At 49.0% G+C, this 18,155-nt stretch overlaps 1 protein-coding gene across 1 annotated transcript in view; it reads right to left on the bottom strand.

The window, feature by feature from the left end:
- Positions 1–18,155, bottom strand: part of Rspo1 (R-spondin 1) — a 24,136-nt gene that overhangs the window by 1,896 nt on the left and 4,085 nt on the right. Inside the window, exons 2-4 of the mRNA XM_031378612.1 lie at positions 17,250–17,595; positions 2,124–2,315; positions 93–242 (exon numbers count right to left, since the gene is read on the bottom strand). Coding sequence (XP_031234472.1) covers positions 93–242; positions 2,124–2,315; positions 17,250–17,343 — 436 coding nt within the window. The 5' untranslated portion in view covers positions 17,344–17,595. The remainder of the gene's footprint in view (positions 1–92; positions 243–2,123; positions 2,316–17,249; positions 17,596–18,155) is intronic.

Below are 18,155 nucleotides of genomic sequence, written 5' to 3'. Positions count from 1 at the left end.
GCTCCTGCCCTGCCTCCCGCTCCTGCCCCCTTCACTCTGTGGCCAAACTTCTAGCATCTTCCCTGCTCTGGGCCCTCTGCCTCTAGCCTTACCAAGACTGCTGCACTCCATGGTGCTGTTAGCGGCTGTGGAGCCCTCCGGACAGGCTGGATAGCAGCGGCCCTTGTGCAAGTACAAGCCCTCCTGACACTTAGTGCAGAAGTTGTGACTGAAGCAGGCCTCACAGTGCTCAATCTTGCATTCTGAAGACAGGAGCAGAGCAGAGTCTGGCCCAGGCCAGGATGGGCACATTCTTTTATCCTCAGTCCCAAAACCCACCACTCACACTCACTCAATGAGGTCAGGATCTTGGTCTAGGTTGGGATTCCTACAGAGGAATCTTTCAAACTGGAGGGACACCTAAGTAGTCACTCCCGAGTACTGACTGGGATTCTGGGACTCAATATGAGGTCCAAAGTTTTCAGGGGAGGAAAGAGCCTTCTGGGGTTGGTACAGACAGACAGGACTATTTCAGCATCCCAGAGCCCTCCTCAAACGAGTAGGACTGAATGGGAGAACGAATCCCCAGGCAGCATCAGTGTGACACCCCTTCCTACATTGTTGGGCACCCACAGCACCCCAGTGCTGGGTCTCCTCCTGCCTAGAGCAGAAACAATATACTCAGAAGAGTGGGCGCAATCCCAGGGCAAATTCCTCTCCCTGTGCAAGTCCAAGTTCCAGGAAGCCCTGGGTTGGACTCCAGGGTCCCTCCCTCCTTCCTCTTGCCAGCCCCCTCCTTTGCGGGAGGTGGGCAGAATGGGGCTTGGCTGGGAACAGACAGGCCTTCCACCCGTCTCCCTTTCCAGACTGGGTGGTACTGGCTTCCCCCCAGTCTCTGGCACCTGAAACTCCAGCTTCCAGTCTAACCAGACTCCGACATATCCACGAATCCTTTCTTTCCCCCAATGTCCTGAAGATCAAGAGGGCAACTCCAGGGCCCACCCCGCCTTACCGAGCTGCCCACCTGCCTCCTTCTGTACCTTTGTCCCAGTGACTTAATTTCAACTTTGCCTTTTCTCCCTCCCATCCCCACCCCCTCCCCTGCCCAAGACGCTTAGGCTCGGAGGTTTGGTTGCCAGTACAATAAGAACTAAACTAACAATGGCAACCACCATTGGTGCCAGACACCAAGAGGCTTATAGGTGTGTCTCCCAACAACCAGAGGGGGGAAAACTAGCACTTCCAACTTGAAGATGAGATGAGCTGTCAGGAGGCTGAGATTCACTCATGCTGGTACAATGAGCTAGTAGTCAGTCAAGCTGAGATCAGAACTCAGGAGGCTTAGCTGACACCAGGCATTCCTCCCCTCCTCTAAGTTATCAGCTCTGAGAACCTATGGTCGCTTCTGCCCAGCCTCAATGACTTTCATGAGGCTCAATGATCTGAGGTCTGGAAATGGCTTCAGAGTTCAGGGCACACTGAACTAAGAGGAAACACTGGTACAGCTTACATATACCAGTTCACCAGGTGTCCCTCAGAATGTCAGAGGGATGGGATGGAGACAGGCTAGCATGTGCCTTACGACAGACACATAGAACTGTGGCTGGGGTGAAAGGGCAGAGCCAGAAGCCAAGGGGAGTTGTAAGAAAGCACAATGGCCAGAAAGGGGCTTCCCGGAAGCCAGGGTAGAGTTGTCATGGAGCGATTAAGCAGCAGGAGTGTGCTCCAGGTTGTGGGTCTCAGAAGCATCCTGGTGGCTGTGGTGCAAGGGTGGGCTGGAAGACAGATGGACAGGCTATGAAAATGGGGTTGGCAACAGGTGTTGGGAGCCTGGATATGACAAGGGGGGAGAGGTTGTACTTAGTAGGTGGGTTGGGCAGCACAGTGAGAGACTAGTTTCTGGATCTCTGGCTTGACGAATGAATTGGATACTCAGAGTGACCTGCGGGAACAGAAGTCAGTGCAGATATGGAGAGAGGAGGATGGAGTCCTGGTTTGTACAGTGTAGGATTATGGGAAGATGTCTGCCTGGCAGTTGTATATTTGAATCAAGAGCCCCACCCCTCTTCCCTGTGCCTACTCAACACTCCTCACCATCCTCCAGGGTCCGGGGCCTCTCCAGCCCCCTACCCCCACACACTCACTGATGCATTTGTTCATGTCGGGGTTGCGGGCATCAAAGTATCCAGGTGGGCAGGACGGCAGGCAGACGCCCACCTGGCGGATGTCGTTCCTCTCCAGCAGAATGAAGAGCTTGGGCGAGCACTTGAGGCAACCGTTGACTTCTGAACAGAGCTCGCAACCCTTGGCACAAGCTTGGCTCCCCTCAGCACTGACTGCAGGGTAAAGAAAGGATGAAAAGGTGGCTGGAGAGGAGACCCCACATTGCCAGGCTCCCACAAGGATAGGATATGACCCTTTTGGGGCTTCACTGCACAAAGGGAGTGGGCATCTCAGAAAGTGGGGCTAGGCGAACAGCTGTGTGCAAGGATGCCTTAGGCACAAGCCCAGGAGCCCCTAACTAGGTAGTATAGATGTCTAGATCTGTACCCCTACCTTCCTGGCTCCAGCTCATCCTGAGCCTGTAGACTAGTTCATTATCTCCAGAGATGAGAATCAGTATGTCCCTTCAACTTATCCTGACTCTCTTCAAGAGGAGGAAACTTCAGCCTAAGGTACCCAGTGTAGCTTCTCCATTGCTGGTAAAGTTTTAAGATCAAGAGTGACCCTAGATTAAATAATCCAAGGAGAACAACTGAAAGACAATTAGAATAGCCTATGCCTAAAATAAAGGTCTCAACGTGAGGGACTTTACTTCCTAGGAGATGCTTGACCAACTTCTTTTTTTTCTTTCTTAAGGACTGGGTCTCTTGTAGTCACAAGATGACATTGAACCTCTGCCCTCCTGCCTTCACTTCCTGAGTCCTGGGATGCCAAGCAGATGCCACTAGACCTGGTCTATGTAGTTTGGAGACCAAACCCAGGGCCTTGCTCAATTGAGGTAAGCTCTCTGCGGAGTTAAATCTCCAACCCTAGGGACACTTTTAAAAAGATTTCTTTTTTACTTTATATGTGCAAGTATTTTGCCTGCATGTATATTATGTGTGTACCATGGGCATGCCTGGAGGCCTGAAGGGCCCTGGACTGTTGTCAACCACCATGTGGGTGCTGGGAACTGAATGCAGGTTTTCTGCAAGAGCAACAGTGCTCTCAACTGCCGAGCCATTTCCCCAGTCCCCAAGAACTCTTTTGATCGTTACAACCAGAGAAGTGAGTTGCTACTAGCATCAGGAGAGTAGAAATAAGAGAAGTCCTTGATAGTCGGGGTGTGTGTGAGGGGTGGTGGTGGTGGCAATGCAAGCTTTTGATCCTAGCACTCAGGAGGCAGAGGCAAGTGGATCTCTGAGTTTGAGATCAGCCTGTCTACAAAGCCAGTTCCAGGACAGCTGGGGCTACATGGAAAAATCCTGTCTTGAAAAACAAAACAAAAATAGAGAAGCCCTTGAGCATTCTCCAGTGTGTGGATCAACCCTGGAGAAAAAGAATGATGTGGTCTAAAATGTCTGTGATGCTGAGGATGAGTCATCCTGGTCTAGGGCTGTCTTTGAAGGCAGTGTGACCCTCCACAGGTCTTGTTCTGAGCCTTCAGTAACTGTTCAGCCCAGGCTCACCCATCACCTCCCATATGCCACGTGCAGGGTGAACTCAGGGGTCAGGTATCAAATAAGCTGAGCCTCTCTGCAGACAGACTGGCCTTCCAGTGGGCAGACACCCATCCATATGTGAGTGTGTGGCCCCCAGCCAGCAACACCGGGCTCAAGGGTCTGGGGAAGGCCAGCATGGTAGCTTAGGCATGTAATCCCAGCATTCTGGTAGATGAGGCAGGAGGATTATGAGTTGGAGGTCAGACTAGGCAGACTTTCTCCTTAAAAAAAAAAAAAGTCAGGAAGTGAAGGCAGGAGGGCAGAGGTTCAATGTCATCTTGAAAGTCAGACTAGGTCAGACTTTCTCCTTAAAAAAAAAAAGACAATAACTTGCTAAAAAAAAAAAAAAAGCAAGTTATTGTCTTTTTTTTTTAAAGGAGAAAAGAAAAAAAGAGAGAAGGAAGAAATGGAAGGAGAAGGGAGAAGAGGGAAGAGAAAAGAAAGGACTCTTAAAAGAGGAGCCATGAGCCCCTTCTTCAAGGATCAGTAGAAATATATCTTTTAGAGAGTAGAATTAGGGGTACTGGAAGGAACAAGATGGGAGAGGGGCAAAGGGCTGTGCAGATAATGTGGGGGAGGGACTGGTGGGAGATAAAGTATCTTTTCTCTGTATCACACTAAGGAACTTCAGTCCTGTGGGCAGTGTTTCCCTTAGAAAGACCTTTGCACAGGATTCTTCTAGATGTTAACAGGAGGATGTGAGGGAAAGGTTATCGAAGCCTGTGAGACCTGGAACCAGCACGTGAAATGAATCGTAACAGAACTGCTTATCTGTTTGTTTTATTTGTGGTGTGATGGGTGCATGTGAGTGTGCAGGTGTACTCCTGCACATATATGCATATGGAGGCTAGAGAAAGACCCTGACTTTCTCCCTCCATCACTCTCTGCTCCACGGCTTTGAGACAGAGTCTCTCATTTGCCCTGAAGCTGGATATTTTGTCTAGGCTCAATGACCGAGTGCTCACAATATCTGCCTGTCTCTGTCCCACAGTGATGGAGTCACAGATATGCACAGCCATGCCTGGTTTTTGTTTCTGTGGGTCCTGTGGATTCAAACTCAAGTCCCCATGCTTGTAGAGCAAGCCACTGAGCCATCCTCCCCCGACCATTTGTACTTTCGGCTAGTAATAGTAGTAGTAGCAGTAATATATTACTACTAGTACCAGAAGTAATAGTATCACTACTATAGTAGTAGTGGCAGTAGTAGTAGTAGTAGTTGTGGGTGGGTGGGTGGGTGGGTGGGGTAGGTGAGGGGGTGGTATGCACGTCTGTGTCACTGTACTTGTGTGGAGGTCAGAAGACAACCTTCTACCTCTAAGTGGGATCTGAGGATGAAACTCCAGGCATCAGGCTATGAAGCAAGTGCCTTTACCTCCTGAGCCATCTTTCTGGTCCTGTTTTTTGTGTGTTTATTTCTTTTGTTTTAATATTGTGTGTGTGTGTGTGTGTGTGTGTGTGTGTGTGTGTGTGTGTCACTGTCCACATGAGGAGGTCAGAGGACAACTTTTGGTCCTTTCCTTTTACCATGTGGGTCCCAGGGATCAAATTATGGTCATCAGGTTTGGCAGTGCCATCTTGCTGACTCTGCTTTTAAATTTACATTTTTACTATTTAATTTTTTTTTTTTTTAAAAATCTTTCTTTTCAAGAGGAAGTGGAATTGTTTTGTTTTGTTTTGTTTTGAGGACAGAGTTTCTCTGTGCAGCCCTGGCTGTCCTGGAGTTTGCTCTGTAGAGCAGGCTGGCCTTGAACTCCAAGACCCACCTGCATCTGTCTCTGGAGTGCTGGGATTAACCCCACTCTTGTTTTGGTCTTTTTGATTCAGGATCTATACTATGAAACCTGACTCTCCTGGGACTTGTATGTAGACCAGGCTGGCCTTGAACTCCTAAAGATCCATCTACCTCTGCTTCCCAATGCTAGAATTAAAGGTGTATACCATCATGCCCTGTGTTTTGTTTTTATTTTGAGCAAAGGTTCACTATGTAGTTCAAGCTGGCCCCAAACTCATGGTCCTCTGGCCACAGGCTCCCGTGCCCTGGAATGGCAGACATCACCGCTTTAACAGACTCCTTCCCTACTGGGCCTTTTGCAGCTCTGAACCCAGACCTGTGCAGTGACTTTCTGGGAGGGGACAGACAGAGAAAAGAAAGATGCACTTCCCAGACATTTTGGCTGCAGACCACTTGTTTGTTTGTTTACTTTTGAAACATTTACTCAGGTAGCCCAAGCTCTCTTCAAACTCCCTATGTGACTGTGGCTACTCTTGAACTGCAGCTTCTTCCTGAGTCCTGGGATGACAGCCTTTTGCCGCCACATCCAATTTTATGAGGCTCTAGAAACTGAACACAGTGCTTTGCACATGCTAGGGAAGCCCTCTACCAACCAAGCTCCATCCTCAGCTTTGTTCTTTCCCTTTTGAGACTGGTGGGGAAAGGGGTGTCTCACACCGTAGTTCAAGCTATCCCAAACTGCTATGTAGCCCAGGCTCCTTTGAACTTGAAACAATCTTCCACCTCTGCCTTCCAAGTGCTGGGATGACAGATGTGAACCATCGTACCCCTCCCACTGTCCATCTCCACTGGCCTTTTCACAGATGGGGAGATGAAGAGGTTAAACTACTGGACCAGGATGCTTCAGCCAGTATGTGCTCCAGGCATGGGGGACACAGTCTACGAGAGGCAAATAGAGCCTGACAGAGGGAGCGTGGAAACCACGAACATGGCTCAGTGACTTCTTTAATGTGAAACTTGTTTGCATGGAGTCAGTGGTGGTGTGTTGGTAAAATTAAACATTGTTTTTGTTTTACTTGGTCTGTTCACTGCAGGGGCAGCTACACTGAAGCTCTACGGAGTCTTTAGGGCTCTGCTCAGCTGTGTGCCAAGTAGGTGTGGTCACTGTCAAGTTTAGGGACTGTTTCCATTTCATGGAAGGTTTTTGAGTCACCGACACTTGACTCAAATTTGTTTCAGAGTTGGATGCTCACTGTGTTTTTGCCTCAATGGCTGAGATGGCCAAGGTGTCCCTCCTGTAGCTTTGTGTGATTTCAGTCCTATTTTTCTTTTGTTTTTGCTTTCAGCACTGAGGAATTGGTAAGGCCCTTTGAGTGCTAGATAAGCCCCTTACCACTGAGCCACGTCCCCAGTCTTATTTTAACTTTGAGATAGGAACACACTAAATTGTCCAGGTTAGCCTTGAACTTGCTCTATAGTCCGGATTAGCCTTGCACTTTTCAAGGCTTCTGCCTCAAGCTCCCAAGTACTGAGATGCTGGGCCTGCACAATAAGGCTCAGCTCTTGATAGCAAGATTTCAATATTTAGTCTCTCTGCTTACCCTCTCTGTTAAGAACAGATTCGTGTCAGGAGGTGATGGTACATACCTTTAGTCTCAGCACTCAGGGGGCAGAGGCAGGTGAATCTCTGAGTTGGAGGCCAGCCTGGTCTACAGAGTGAGTTCCAGGACAGCCAGGGCTACACAGAGAAACCCTGTCTCAAAACAAACAAACAAGCAGACAGATTTGCATAGACCTCCTCAGAGCCCCAGTATTCAACGTCCACTGAACCAGCTACTCCCTTTTTCTCTCTTGACATTGGTGCTGGCTAAGGAAGTGTGGCACACCCAGAGTCAGCAGAGGAGGGATGTGGGGAGATTGGTAACACCAGTAGCTGAAAGAGAAGCAAGGCCAGATCAAGAAGAACCTCAACTCTATTTAGGAGGCACAGACACACTAGCTCAAAGGCAGCAAGGAAGGCTGACAGGAGCCTTAGTCAGGCCTTCACTTTAGAAGGCTCCCTCGTGCTGGAGAGATGGCTCAGCAGTTAAGAGCACTGACTGCTCTTCCAGAGGTCTTGAGTTCAATTCCCAGCAACCACGTGGTGGCTCACAACCATCTGTAATGGGATCTGATGCCCTCTTCTGGTGTGTCTGAAGACAGCTATAGTGTACGCATATACTTAAATAAATGATTTTTTTTTAAATAAAAAGAAGAAAAAAGGTTCCCTTAATGTCATGGACAATGGGCTGAAGAGGTGGCATAGGGGGAAGCCAAAAGATACCCAGGTCAGAATTCTCAGGAAAGGAAGGCAGAGGTATCACACACCTCTCTGGAAGCCAAGGCAAGAGGATTTGCAATCTGAGGCTGGCATAGTAAGAACCAGCTTCAAACAGTAGAGAGCTGGGGCAGTATGGAGAGCCAGGAAAGAGGCAAACAGAGCTGCGATCTGCAGGGGGCAGATCTCCGATATCAGGTGCTGGGTTGTGGCATAAAGGACAAAACACACGTTAAGATGACTTGAGACAATGAACTTGTGTATCAGGGTAATCGCTGACCCTTCACTGGGTCAGAAGTCCCAGGAGAAGAACAGGCTTGGGTGGGAAGATGAGAGGAGCTTAGTGATGCTGAGTGGGTAGTCCCTGTGGAAAGGGGGCCACCAGGCAGTGGGGCCTATGGGGTTGGAGCTCAAGAGACACAGTTTGTCAGTAGATTGACTGTGGAAACACCCAAGGCAGTGGGACACTGGGCACGGAGTTGCAGGACTATAATCCCAGCATTTGGGAAGTAGCAGCAGGAGGATCTGGATGGAGTTCAAGGCCAGTTTTTGACTACACAGTAACTTCTAAGCTAACCTCAGCTAGGCTACATGAGACCTTGCCTCAAAGAAACCCAAACACTAAACAAAACAACACATGCACAGAAAAAGACAAGCAGGTGTGTGCACAGTAAATGGGTTACAGCACTGACTCTCAATCTCAGGGTTCCTGAGCAGATATCCTGCATAGCAGATAATTCACATGACAATTCATAACAGTAGCAAAATTACAGTTATGAAGTAGCAACAACATAATTTTTATGGTTGGGAGCGTCATCACAACAGGAGGAACTGTGTATTAAAGTGTCGCAGCATCAGGAAGGGTGAGAACCACTGGTCTAGAGACTGGGAAGAGAACTAGACATCCAAGAAAAATACAGAAAAGGAAGAGATTAACCTTGATGAATCCAAACTGAGAGACGGGGAGGGATTCTGAAAAGCATCCTGTATCCCAGGAGCCATAAGAAGAGAGTACTCATGGAAAGAGGGAGGTACCAACAAGCTGAAAGGCCTGAAGGACAAGTGAAGAGTCAGGAGCAGGTGTAGCTGGTAGCACAGCACTCGGAGTGGCTTCCGTATGGGAGGCACAAAAGCAACAGAGTAACATAAAAAAGTAACACCGTTGCTTTCCGGAAGAGTGACTGTGGAGGAGCAGCAGTGACTAGTAGGATGATGCTCCAGCAGTCCCTGTCCTCCACAGAGAAGCAGAGGGAGAGGGGTTTAGGAAGAGGTGGAGGAGGGATCTTGGGAAGGTGCAAGCTGGGAGAGAGGGAGAGGAACCAAGTTAAAAGGTGGGAAATCCACATGGTGGGAAATCCCAGCACTCAGGAGGCAGAAGCAGGAAGATCTTTGAGTTTGTGGGCAGCCTGGTCTACAAAGTGAGTTCTGGGACAGCTAGAGCTACACAAAGAAACGCTGTCTCTGGTTGGCCAGATGGCTCAGCAAGTAAGAGCACTGACTGCTCTTCAGAAGGTCCAGAGTTCAAATCCCAGCAACCACATGATGGCTAACAAACATCCCTAATGAGATCTGATGCCCTCTTCTGGTGTGTCTGAAGTCAGCTACAGTGTATTTATATATAATAATAGCCAGAACAAGCAGGAACTGAGCGAGGGGGGTTGACCAGAGTGAGCAGAGGTCCTAAAAATTCATGAAGGCTCCCAAACATCTGTACAGCTATAGTGTACTCACATACATTAAATTAATAAATAAATCTTTAAAAAAAGAAAGAAACCTGTCTCAGTAAAACTAACCAAACATACAAAACAAAACAAAGAAGTTGGGGACTGAGTGGAAGAGAAGACTTCCAGAAGCGAGGGGATGAGAGCAGTCAGCACTCAGGAAGACTGTTATGAGCTCCAACTTGAGGTACAGAGTGAGACCTTGTCTTAAAGAAATGGGGGAGGGGAAGAAAGCAAAGTGTGGGGTGGGTAGGATGAAATGCTGAGACTCAGAGGCACACAGAGGCAGAGAAATTGATGGCGGGAAGACCTGAAGAGATAGGAGAGTCAGAATACAGAGGTCAGGCACTGGGACTGGCTGGGTTAGAGGAGGGTCCAGAAGCCCGCATGAGGGCTCAGAGGCCCTTGAGGGTTTGGAAGCTCAGATGAAGGGACTCAGTGATGGGCAGGGGTCAGATTGGTGAACCATGGACTGTTTACCAGGTGGAACAGGAGTCCTCCAAAGCCAACCCTCTCAGCTTAGGGAGACTCACTTAGGGAGTGCCAGGGAGGGGTACCCACGACTGTGGGAGGAGGCTCCCCAGGGGCAGGATTGGCTCACACATGGGAATATGATCTCAAACGAAGGACCCAAGGAAGATGGTGCGCATTTGGGGGATGCATAGAAGATACAAAAGGGGAGGGGTTAGGGTTGTAACTCAGTGGTTGCCTAACATGCAGGAAGCCTGGGCTCTGTCCCCATAATTATACCAATCCCGTGTGGTTGTGCAAGACTGCAATTCCAACACTGGAGAGGTGGAGGGAGGAGGACCAGAATATATAAGGTCTTTCTCAGCAGCCTGGGCTATTTGAGACTGTCTCAAAACAAAAAAGAAATGAAAAAGAAAAAGAAGAAAAAAAGCAAAGGAAAACCAGAAGTGCCTTCCTCAGGTGTTTACTGGACAGCTAACAGGTTCCCAGGACTGCTAGGAGCTGAGCGCTAGGGTATGGTGACTAAGGTCTAGCCAGCAGTAGGGACTGTGACAGAGTTACAGGGGAGTGACACAGAGTACTCACTCTCTGAGCCAGCTGAAGGGCATGTGCCCTACAGGAGGCCTGTGCAAAGGCCCTAAGGTGCTGAGTGCCCTGGAGTTCAACAAGGCTTTGTCCCACTGGTGAGGAAAGGGACCAGATCCTTCATCTCCTGCTGCTCTCTGTGGTCACTGGGCCCAGGGCTGCCTTGGGGAACATCTAAGGCTCAGGGTTGGGGGAAACTTAGAAAGGACTCCAGCCTTTCCCATTTATACCCCCCACCCCACCCCCCACCTCTGCTCTGGAACTTTTTGCTTCCCAGGCACATTTTTTTAAAAAAAGTTCTGGGTACGGATGATTTGCCTACATGTATGTCTGTGTACCATGTGCATGCCTGGTGCTGGAGGAGGCCAGAAAAGGGTATTAGGTCCCTGAAACTTGAGTTGCAAATGGTTGTGAACTGACATGGATACCAGGAATCGAATCCAGGTCCTCTGCTAAGGCAGTCCCTGCTCTTCACTGCTGAGCTGTCTCTCCAGATCCTCAAGTCCCCTTTTCTGGCCACGTAGGCAAGGCTGTGCCTCCATCATTGCTGCTCCTACCTCTGACCTCTGTCAAGCCTATGTAAAAACCATTCAAGCTCTAGTTGTAGGCTGGGGGTGTGACTCAGTGGTAGAGGCTTGCCTATCATGTGTAAGGCCCAGGTACTACGCTCAGGACAGACAGGGAGAGAACTGTTGTTGCTATGACAACCTTGCCAGGTGGCTCAGTCAGCCCCTCTGTGAAATTCAGCCTCCTGCTCACAGTCTTTCTAACCCCAGATCATTTTCCCAAGAGCCCCTTTACCAGGCATCTCTCTACAACCAAACCTATGTTGACCCCTGACCCCTGCCTGAAACACTGTATCACATTGTATCACGTCTAAAAGTAAAACCTCCTCTCCGTGGGTCAAAAGGTTTGCCTGAGCTAATCTCACCCACCTCCCTTAACCCTTTCCCTTAACACAACCCTAAGCAGTAACCATTTCCCAAAACATACCACTCTTTGATCTTATATGTCTTCTTCTAAGTTAACCCTTTAGTCTAGAACACTGGGCAGCCTCCAAAACTTCAGAACCACCTTTCTCCTCCAGGAAGTTCTCCCTGATCACCTCCCTGTAAGTCTGGATGGAGTCTTTTCCTGTGGTCTCCTCTCCCTAGCATTTGAATCAGTCATGGTAGATACAACCTCATGTTGTCATTTCCAATGAGATGTCTCCTCCTCCCACTAGAAAGGGCTTGGGAGGGGCAGAGTCGATCTTGTTTCTAAGTGGGAGCCCAGGGAAGGGTTGACTCTCACAAGAGGTGGAGCTATCTAGTGTAGGGCTGAGGGCAGTGTGTGTTGTAGAGTCTCAAAGAGAGTGTGATGTAGGCATCGATGCTGGTGAGTACCCTCTGAGTGCGGGGAGCGGGGCTGGGCACAAGTAGGAGAGCTAGGGCAATAAGGGAATTCTTGGGACTCATGATAGTGCTTGTGGGTGAACGCCAGCCTCGGAACAGCTGGGACATGTAGAGGACAAGGAGATGGTGGAGGTTGAGGTTTGAGGAAGGCAAGCAGGAAAAGGCAACAGGGGCTCATCTTGGGAATGGGGTGTTATCCTGGATCCCCTGGGCTGGAGTGTGTCTGTTGCATGCTCCTTGTGTCCAGGGGGGTTGGGAGTCCAACTCAAGAGGCAGCAGAGTACCCCAAAGGGGCTAGAGAGATGGCATTGACTGCTCTTCCAGAGGTCCAGAGTTCAATTTCCAGCAACCACATATTGGCTCACAACCATCAGTAATAGGTTTCAATGCTCTCTTCTGGTGTGTCTGAAGGGAGTAACAGTGTGCTCACATACATTAAATATATAAATAAATCTTTAAAAAAAAAAGAAAGAAAGAAAGAGGAAACAGTGCAGACCCACACTGGCTGGCTGCACTTCAGCATGCTTCCTCCCTGCCTTCCCAAGGCTAGCCCAGATCTCCCATGACAGCCTCTTGGTGGCCTCTCAGTAGCCACAGCTCAAAGGAAGGCGAGTTCAGATTCCTTTCTTGGCAGGAAAAAAGAGCATCATCGCCAGTAGGCCTCTACACCTCTCCACAGCAGGGACTCCAAAACGTGGGTGCAGCTCTAGGCAACGGGATACAGAGACTCTGTGTCAAGGGTGTGGGGTTTCATCCCAATGAGTAAGGGAGGGTCTGTCTTGATGGATGCTGGCTTCCTATTGGATAGAGCCCACCATTATAGGGGCAACTCTGTAGTCCAGGTTAGGCTCACTTTGTAGCTCAGGCTAGCCTTTAACCCACAACAATCAACAGTACTCAGTACTCCTGTCTCAACCTCTCAAGAGTTATGATTACAAACTTGCACCACCATAACTGTACCCCTGGATTTCAGTGTAGTTTCCCAGGATGGAGGGGAGACAGACAGGAGCATGGGCACTGGGAGGGCTACAAGTGCCAGAGACAGGGTGGGATGGGCTCAGGGAGGGAAGGAGGGCTTCCTGCAACCAGGGCAGGACTGAGTTGAGGGCTCTGGAATGAGATGGGGGAGGAAACTGAGGAAAGGTAAACCAGATGTAAAGGCTGGGGGTGAAAAGGAGATGTGTGAGATGCAGGGACCTGAGAGCGGGAGAGAGGGAAGGAGATGGTCCTTAAAGTGTGTGTGTGTGTGTGTGTGTGTGTGTGTGTGTGTGTGTGTGTGTGCAAGAGCACTTGTCCCAGGCCAACAGGAATGGTTTTTTGCTTTTGTTTTTGTTTTTGGCCTCTCCCACTCCATACAGGGAGATCATCTCTCAGACCTCAAGATCAGACACTTTCCGGGTTCCAAACATCAAAGGATTGATTCTCATAAGTGCTTGTTGACTGATACACCAGAGAGGATGACAGACAGGCAAGAGCCAGAGGCTCCACTGCACATCGAGCCCTCCTCCTCTATTGGCCCCTCCCAATGCCCTTCCACACAGGCCCCAGCCTTCCTCTTCCCTTCCCCCAGGATACCCAGAAACCATATCACAAAATGGTCCTTGTGAACTGAAGTCTGAATGGGACTTTATGTTTTACAAAGGTTGCTTTAAAAAAGGAGGGGGGGGGAGAGAAAGAAAGGGAAAAAGAAAGAAAGAAAGGAAGAAAGGAAGGAAAAAAGAAAGAAGGAAAAGCCAGGCATGGTGGTGCACACCTTTAATCTCAGCCCTTGAGAGGCAGAGACAGGTGAATCTTTGTGAGTTTAAGGCCAGCCTGGTCTACACAGTGAGTTCTAGGATAGCATGGACTGTTAAAGAGAGAAACAAAAAACCGCTGAGCAGTGATGGCACATGCACGCCTTTAATCCCAGCATTTGGGAGGCAGAGGCAGGTGGATTTCTGAGTTCGAGGCCAGGCTGGTCAACAGAGTGAGTTCCAGGACAGCCAGGGCTATACAGAGAAACAAACAAACAAACAAAAACAAAAACAAGAACAAAAACCAGAAACAAAATACCAAAAACCAAAAAAGGAGGAGGAAGAAGAGGAAGAAGAAGAAAAGAAAGGAAAGAAGAAAGAAAGGAAGAAAGAAAGAAAAAGAAAAATAGGCTGGAGAGGTGGCGCATCAGACCAAACTGCTTGCCACACATGCCTGATCACCTGACTTTGGGTTCCCCAGAATCCATGTGAAAGCTGGACCCATATCAAAAGCATCTACAGTCCCAGCCCACCAATGGGAAATGGAAAGAGAAGTTGCTCCTGATGTTCACAGGCCAGCTAGCATCGAAAAGATTCTGATCCTGTCTCAGACAAGGGGAAAAGCAGGGACTGTCATCTAAAGGTTGTCCTCTGCCCTCCACATCCATTAAGTTGTGTCACAAGCACCCTGTGCCCATGAACACACACACACACTCACACTCACACACACATGCACTATTTTTAACTGTATAGATACATACATACAACGTTTAGACATCTATCTAAAGTTGGGGTGTGCATGCCTGAGGCCCTGGTCCAACCCCTAGCACCACCAATAAGCCAGCAATGTACCCCTAGCTCCATCCATCATCCCCCAGACATAGGTTGTGCTCCTATGAAGTGACATGGCCACCTCACAGGGGTGTTTCAGGACCACCATGTAACAAGGACCAACTGATGGCACACACTGTCAGGCCTGGTGACACTCACAGCACTGAGTTCTTGCCTCGTCTGACCTAGACTCTGACATCAGTCAGTAACACAAGCTGATGTACATGCTACCCAGGCATCGGATGTGGCTAGTTCAAAATCAAGCATATTGGGCTGGAGAGATGGCGCATCGGTTAAGAACACTGACTGCTCTTTGAAAGGTCCTGAGTTCAAATCCCAGCAACCACATGGTGGCTCACAGCCATCTATAATGAGATCTGATGCCTTCTTCTGGGGTGTCTGAAGACAGCTACAGTGTACTCATGTATAAAAATCAAAACAAACAAACAAACAAACAAACAAAAACCAAAAATCAAGCGTATTAAAATTGCTATGTTTGACAGCCATGGAGAGAACTTGGCTCTACTAAATCCCACTTCAGTGCTTGTATGTCAGCTCTACTGACTTGAACCCGGGTCTGATGTCCACCTGTGTCTGTGGGCATGTGACCCTCTGTGGGTAAGCAGGATCACCATGCCTGTCACATGAGTAAGGCTGGCCCCTCTCTCTGTCTCAATGTTCTGATCTCTCTCTGTGTCTCTTTCTCTCTGTGTCTCTTTCTCTCTGTGTCTCTTTCTCTGTCTGTCTCTGTCTCTCTGTCTCTGTCTCTGTCTCTGTCTCTGTCTCTCTCTCTTTCTCTCTGTCTCCCCAATTTGGAAATGGAGGAGACTGATTATAAATCACTAAACCACATCTGGCCCATGGAGTCCAAAACACCGGCAACAACAGAGGCATGGGGAGGAGTTCGAAGGCCTCACTGCTGCTGGAACCTCACCTTCCCTAACTGTTTTTTAAGCTGGGGTATTTCTGGCTTCACCGATTCTTGAGCCTTCCACTCCTGGCTGAGTCGCTCCTGTGTAGAGCCTTGGCCCTCGCTCAGCCTTCTCTGGCTTGTGGGCATCAGTCCCATGAGAAAAGTGAAACAAGGGGGAATTGGGCGAGACTTCGGAAAGACTTCCTGCCTGCACAACAGCCCTTGATGGGGGATGTGGAAAGAGGGACAAGGCCTTGGGAGGGAGAGGCCCCCACCCAGCTCTCTGGCAGGGTCACTAGCATACACTGGCCACTCCCAGTACATAGTGCCCCCATTACTGCAGCTGTTGAGCAGAGGGTAAGGGATGCCTGGGTCAGGCCAGGAGGCTGGCAAGTTAACTTTGAATTGTAACAAGCTGTTTTAATGGACACTGGGCTCATTGAGCTCCACAAGGAATAACTGCAAACTATTAGGGAGACTGAGGCAGGAGGGTTTCTGCAAATTGGAGGTCTACATGGGGAATTTTGGACTAACAAGGGCTACCTAGCAAGATTGTGTCTCAAATGAACAGAAGGGAAATAAAAGAAAAAGAAAAGAAAACTGGATTTGCCTTTCTTTCCTCTCTTTTATAAAATATTTATTTTTAATCATAAGCATTTATATATTTATATGTTATATACATATTTATATATTTATTATACGTTATATATAAATAGTTATATATTTATTAACTATATAAATATATAAACACTTATATATTTATTACAAATATTAATAAATATTTAGTAAGTGTGTATGTGTGCACGCGCTCAAGCGTATGCAGAACTCAAGTGTCACATCTGCTGTGGCTGGAATTACAGGTGATTGTGAGCTGCCCATCATGGATACTGGGAAACTGGAGCAAGGTCCTTTGTAGAGCAGTACACGATTTTAACTACTGAGCCATCCATCTCTCCATCCTATTCATTCACTTGTCCTTTCTTTCTTCCTTTCTTCCTTCCTTCCTTCTTCCTTCCTTTCTTTCTTTCTTTCTTTCTTTTTTTTTTTTTTTTCCGAGCCAGGGTTTCTCTGTGTAGCCCTGGCTGGCCTGGAACTCACTCTGTAGACCAGGCTGGCCTCGAACTCAGAAATCTGCCTGCCTCTGCCTCTCAAGTGCTGGGATTAAAGGTGTGCGCCACCACTGCCCGGCTTTGTTTTCGTTTTGATTTTTAAAACAGAGTGTCTCACTGTAGTTCGACCAACTTTGACATCAGAATCATGGCAGCCCCATCCCAGCTTCCTGAGCTGGGGCTCCAGGCATTTCCTATGCTTAGAAATTTTACAGGGGTGCCTTACATGGTAAGGGCATTGCCATTCAGAAGGGTATACTGGCTTCGGCTCGGGGAATCCCACGGGCCCTGACTTAAGTTACTGGAGACAGTCACCTCCCCTTCTCTTCTGTGCTGTTCCTGTCTGTCATAGAGCAAGGAAAGCTGGGTACCACATGCTTTGTACAGAGCCTCTGCCCAAAGGCTTGCAGTTCAGAGAGGTGCCCTGAATGTCTGAGCCTGGGGCTGGGGAATAGGGCATGCAGGGTGGGGACTCTCTCCACCCCTAGTAAGCATCACCATGGATACCCTGCAAAACTGGTGTTGGGTCAAAGGGTCTCCTAGAGAGGCGTTGAGCCAGAAAGCAGAGTCTAAAAGAGGAAGGAAGATCAATAACGAGGGGTTGATAGACCAGTACATGTTGACAAATGAAACCGCCCACTGGATAATCCACAGAGCTCACAAAGCAGGGACAAATAACCATCATAGAAGAAAGCCACCAGAGGCTCTTCAGTCCCGCCCACACCAAGGTCCTCAGCAGCTCGACCCCATAGGTACTCACTCCGCCTCTGCCTCTTGCCCTTTATCCCCCGGCTGCCCACAGCGAGGTGTGTCCAGCTCAGAACCAGGGCCACCACACACAGCCCAAGCCGCATAGTCACTGGCCAGCCCGGGGCCCCTGGAGGGAGGGGTGGTCTCTTGCTAAAAGGCTCTGAGGCTGGGTCAATGGCAGGAAAGCCAGGCCCGGGCTGCAGGCCAGATCCACCATAACCTCAGCTGGCATCTGAGTGGGTATGGAGCCGGGTTCTCCATTGGCCCAAAGGGAGGTCCTGTCCTGCTTGAAGCCACCTCAGAGGGTCACATGAGAAGTCTTCTCACACCAGCAGAGAACCGCCCCCAAGATAGACCTGTGGGCAAGGAGAGAGAAGGGTTAAATCCGTGGTACCTCCGAGCCCCTAATTTACATTCCCTCCCTTCCTCTGGGTTTCCCTGCCCTGGACTTTGTAGAACTCAGGAAGTGTGGACACTGCTGCACATCCATCTATCCCTGAAGAAGAAATCTCATCCTCCTGTCTCCAAGCATCTTGCAACCTATTACTGGGACCAGCTACCTGAGTAACTGGATGACAATGGCTACCCAAATTAAACCTTGTTGTCCCTGGTGATTTCTCAATAATAGGAACCAGCTGCCCTGGTCCTGACTACTATTGGCTAGTTCTAAGTGGAAGTCCTTCTTTAAGTCTACCCTACAGACCTCATGCTGCTAGAATATCCTGACATTTGTAAAGGAGCTCTTTGTCCTCCTATGAGTGACGCCTCAGCTTTCTCTTCCCAGTGCTGAGTCACCCATGTGCCTTTCACCTGTCCCAGTCCAGAAGTTAGAGGAGCGGCCTCTAGCAAGCAGGCAGACTCTGCATGGCCCTCTGGGGTTGGAGGGAGAAAAGGAAGTGAGGGTTCTCCCCCCCCC

The sequence above is a fragment of the Mastomys coucha genome, unplaced genomic scaffold (assembly GCF_008632895.1).
Source record: "Mastomys coucha isolate ucsf_1 unplaced genomic scaffold, UCSF_Mcou_1 pScaffold18, whole genome shotgun sequence".
In the NCBI taxonomy this organism is placed as follows: Eukaryota; Metazoa; Chordata; class Mammalia; order Rodentia; family Muridae; genus Mastomys; species Mastomys coucha.
The sequence above is the reverse complement of the archived record's forward strand: the minus strand, read 5'-3'. Positions and strand labels throughout refer to the sequence as shown.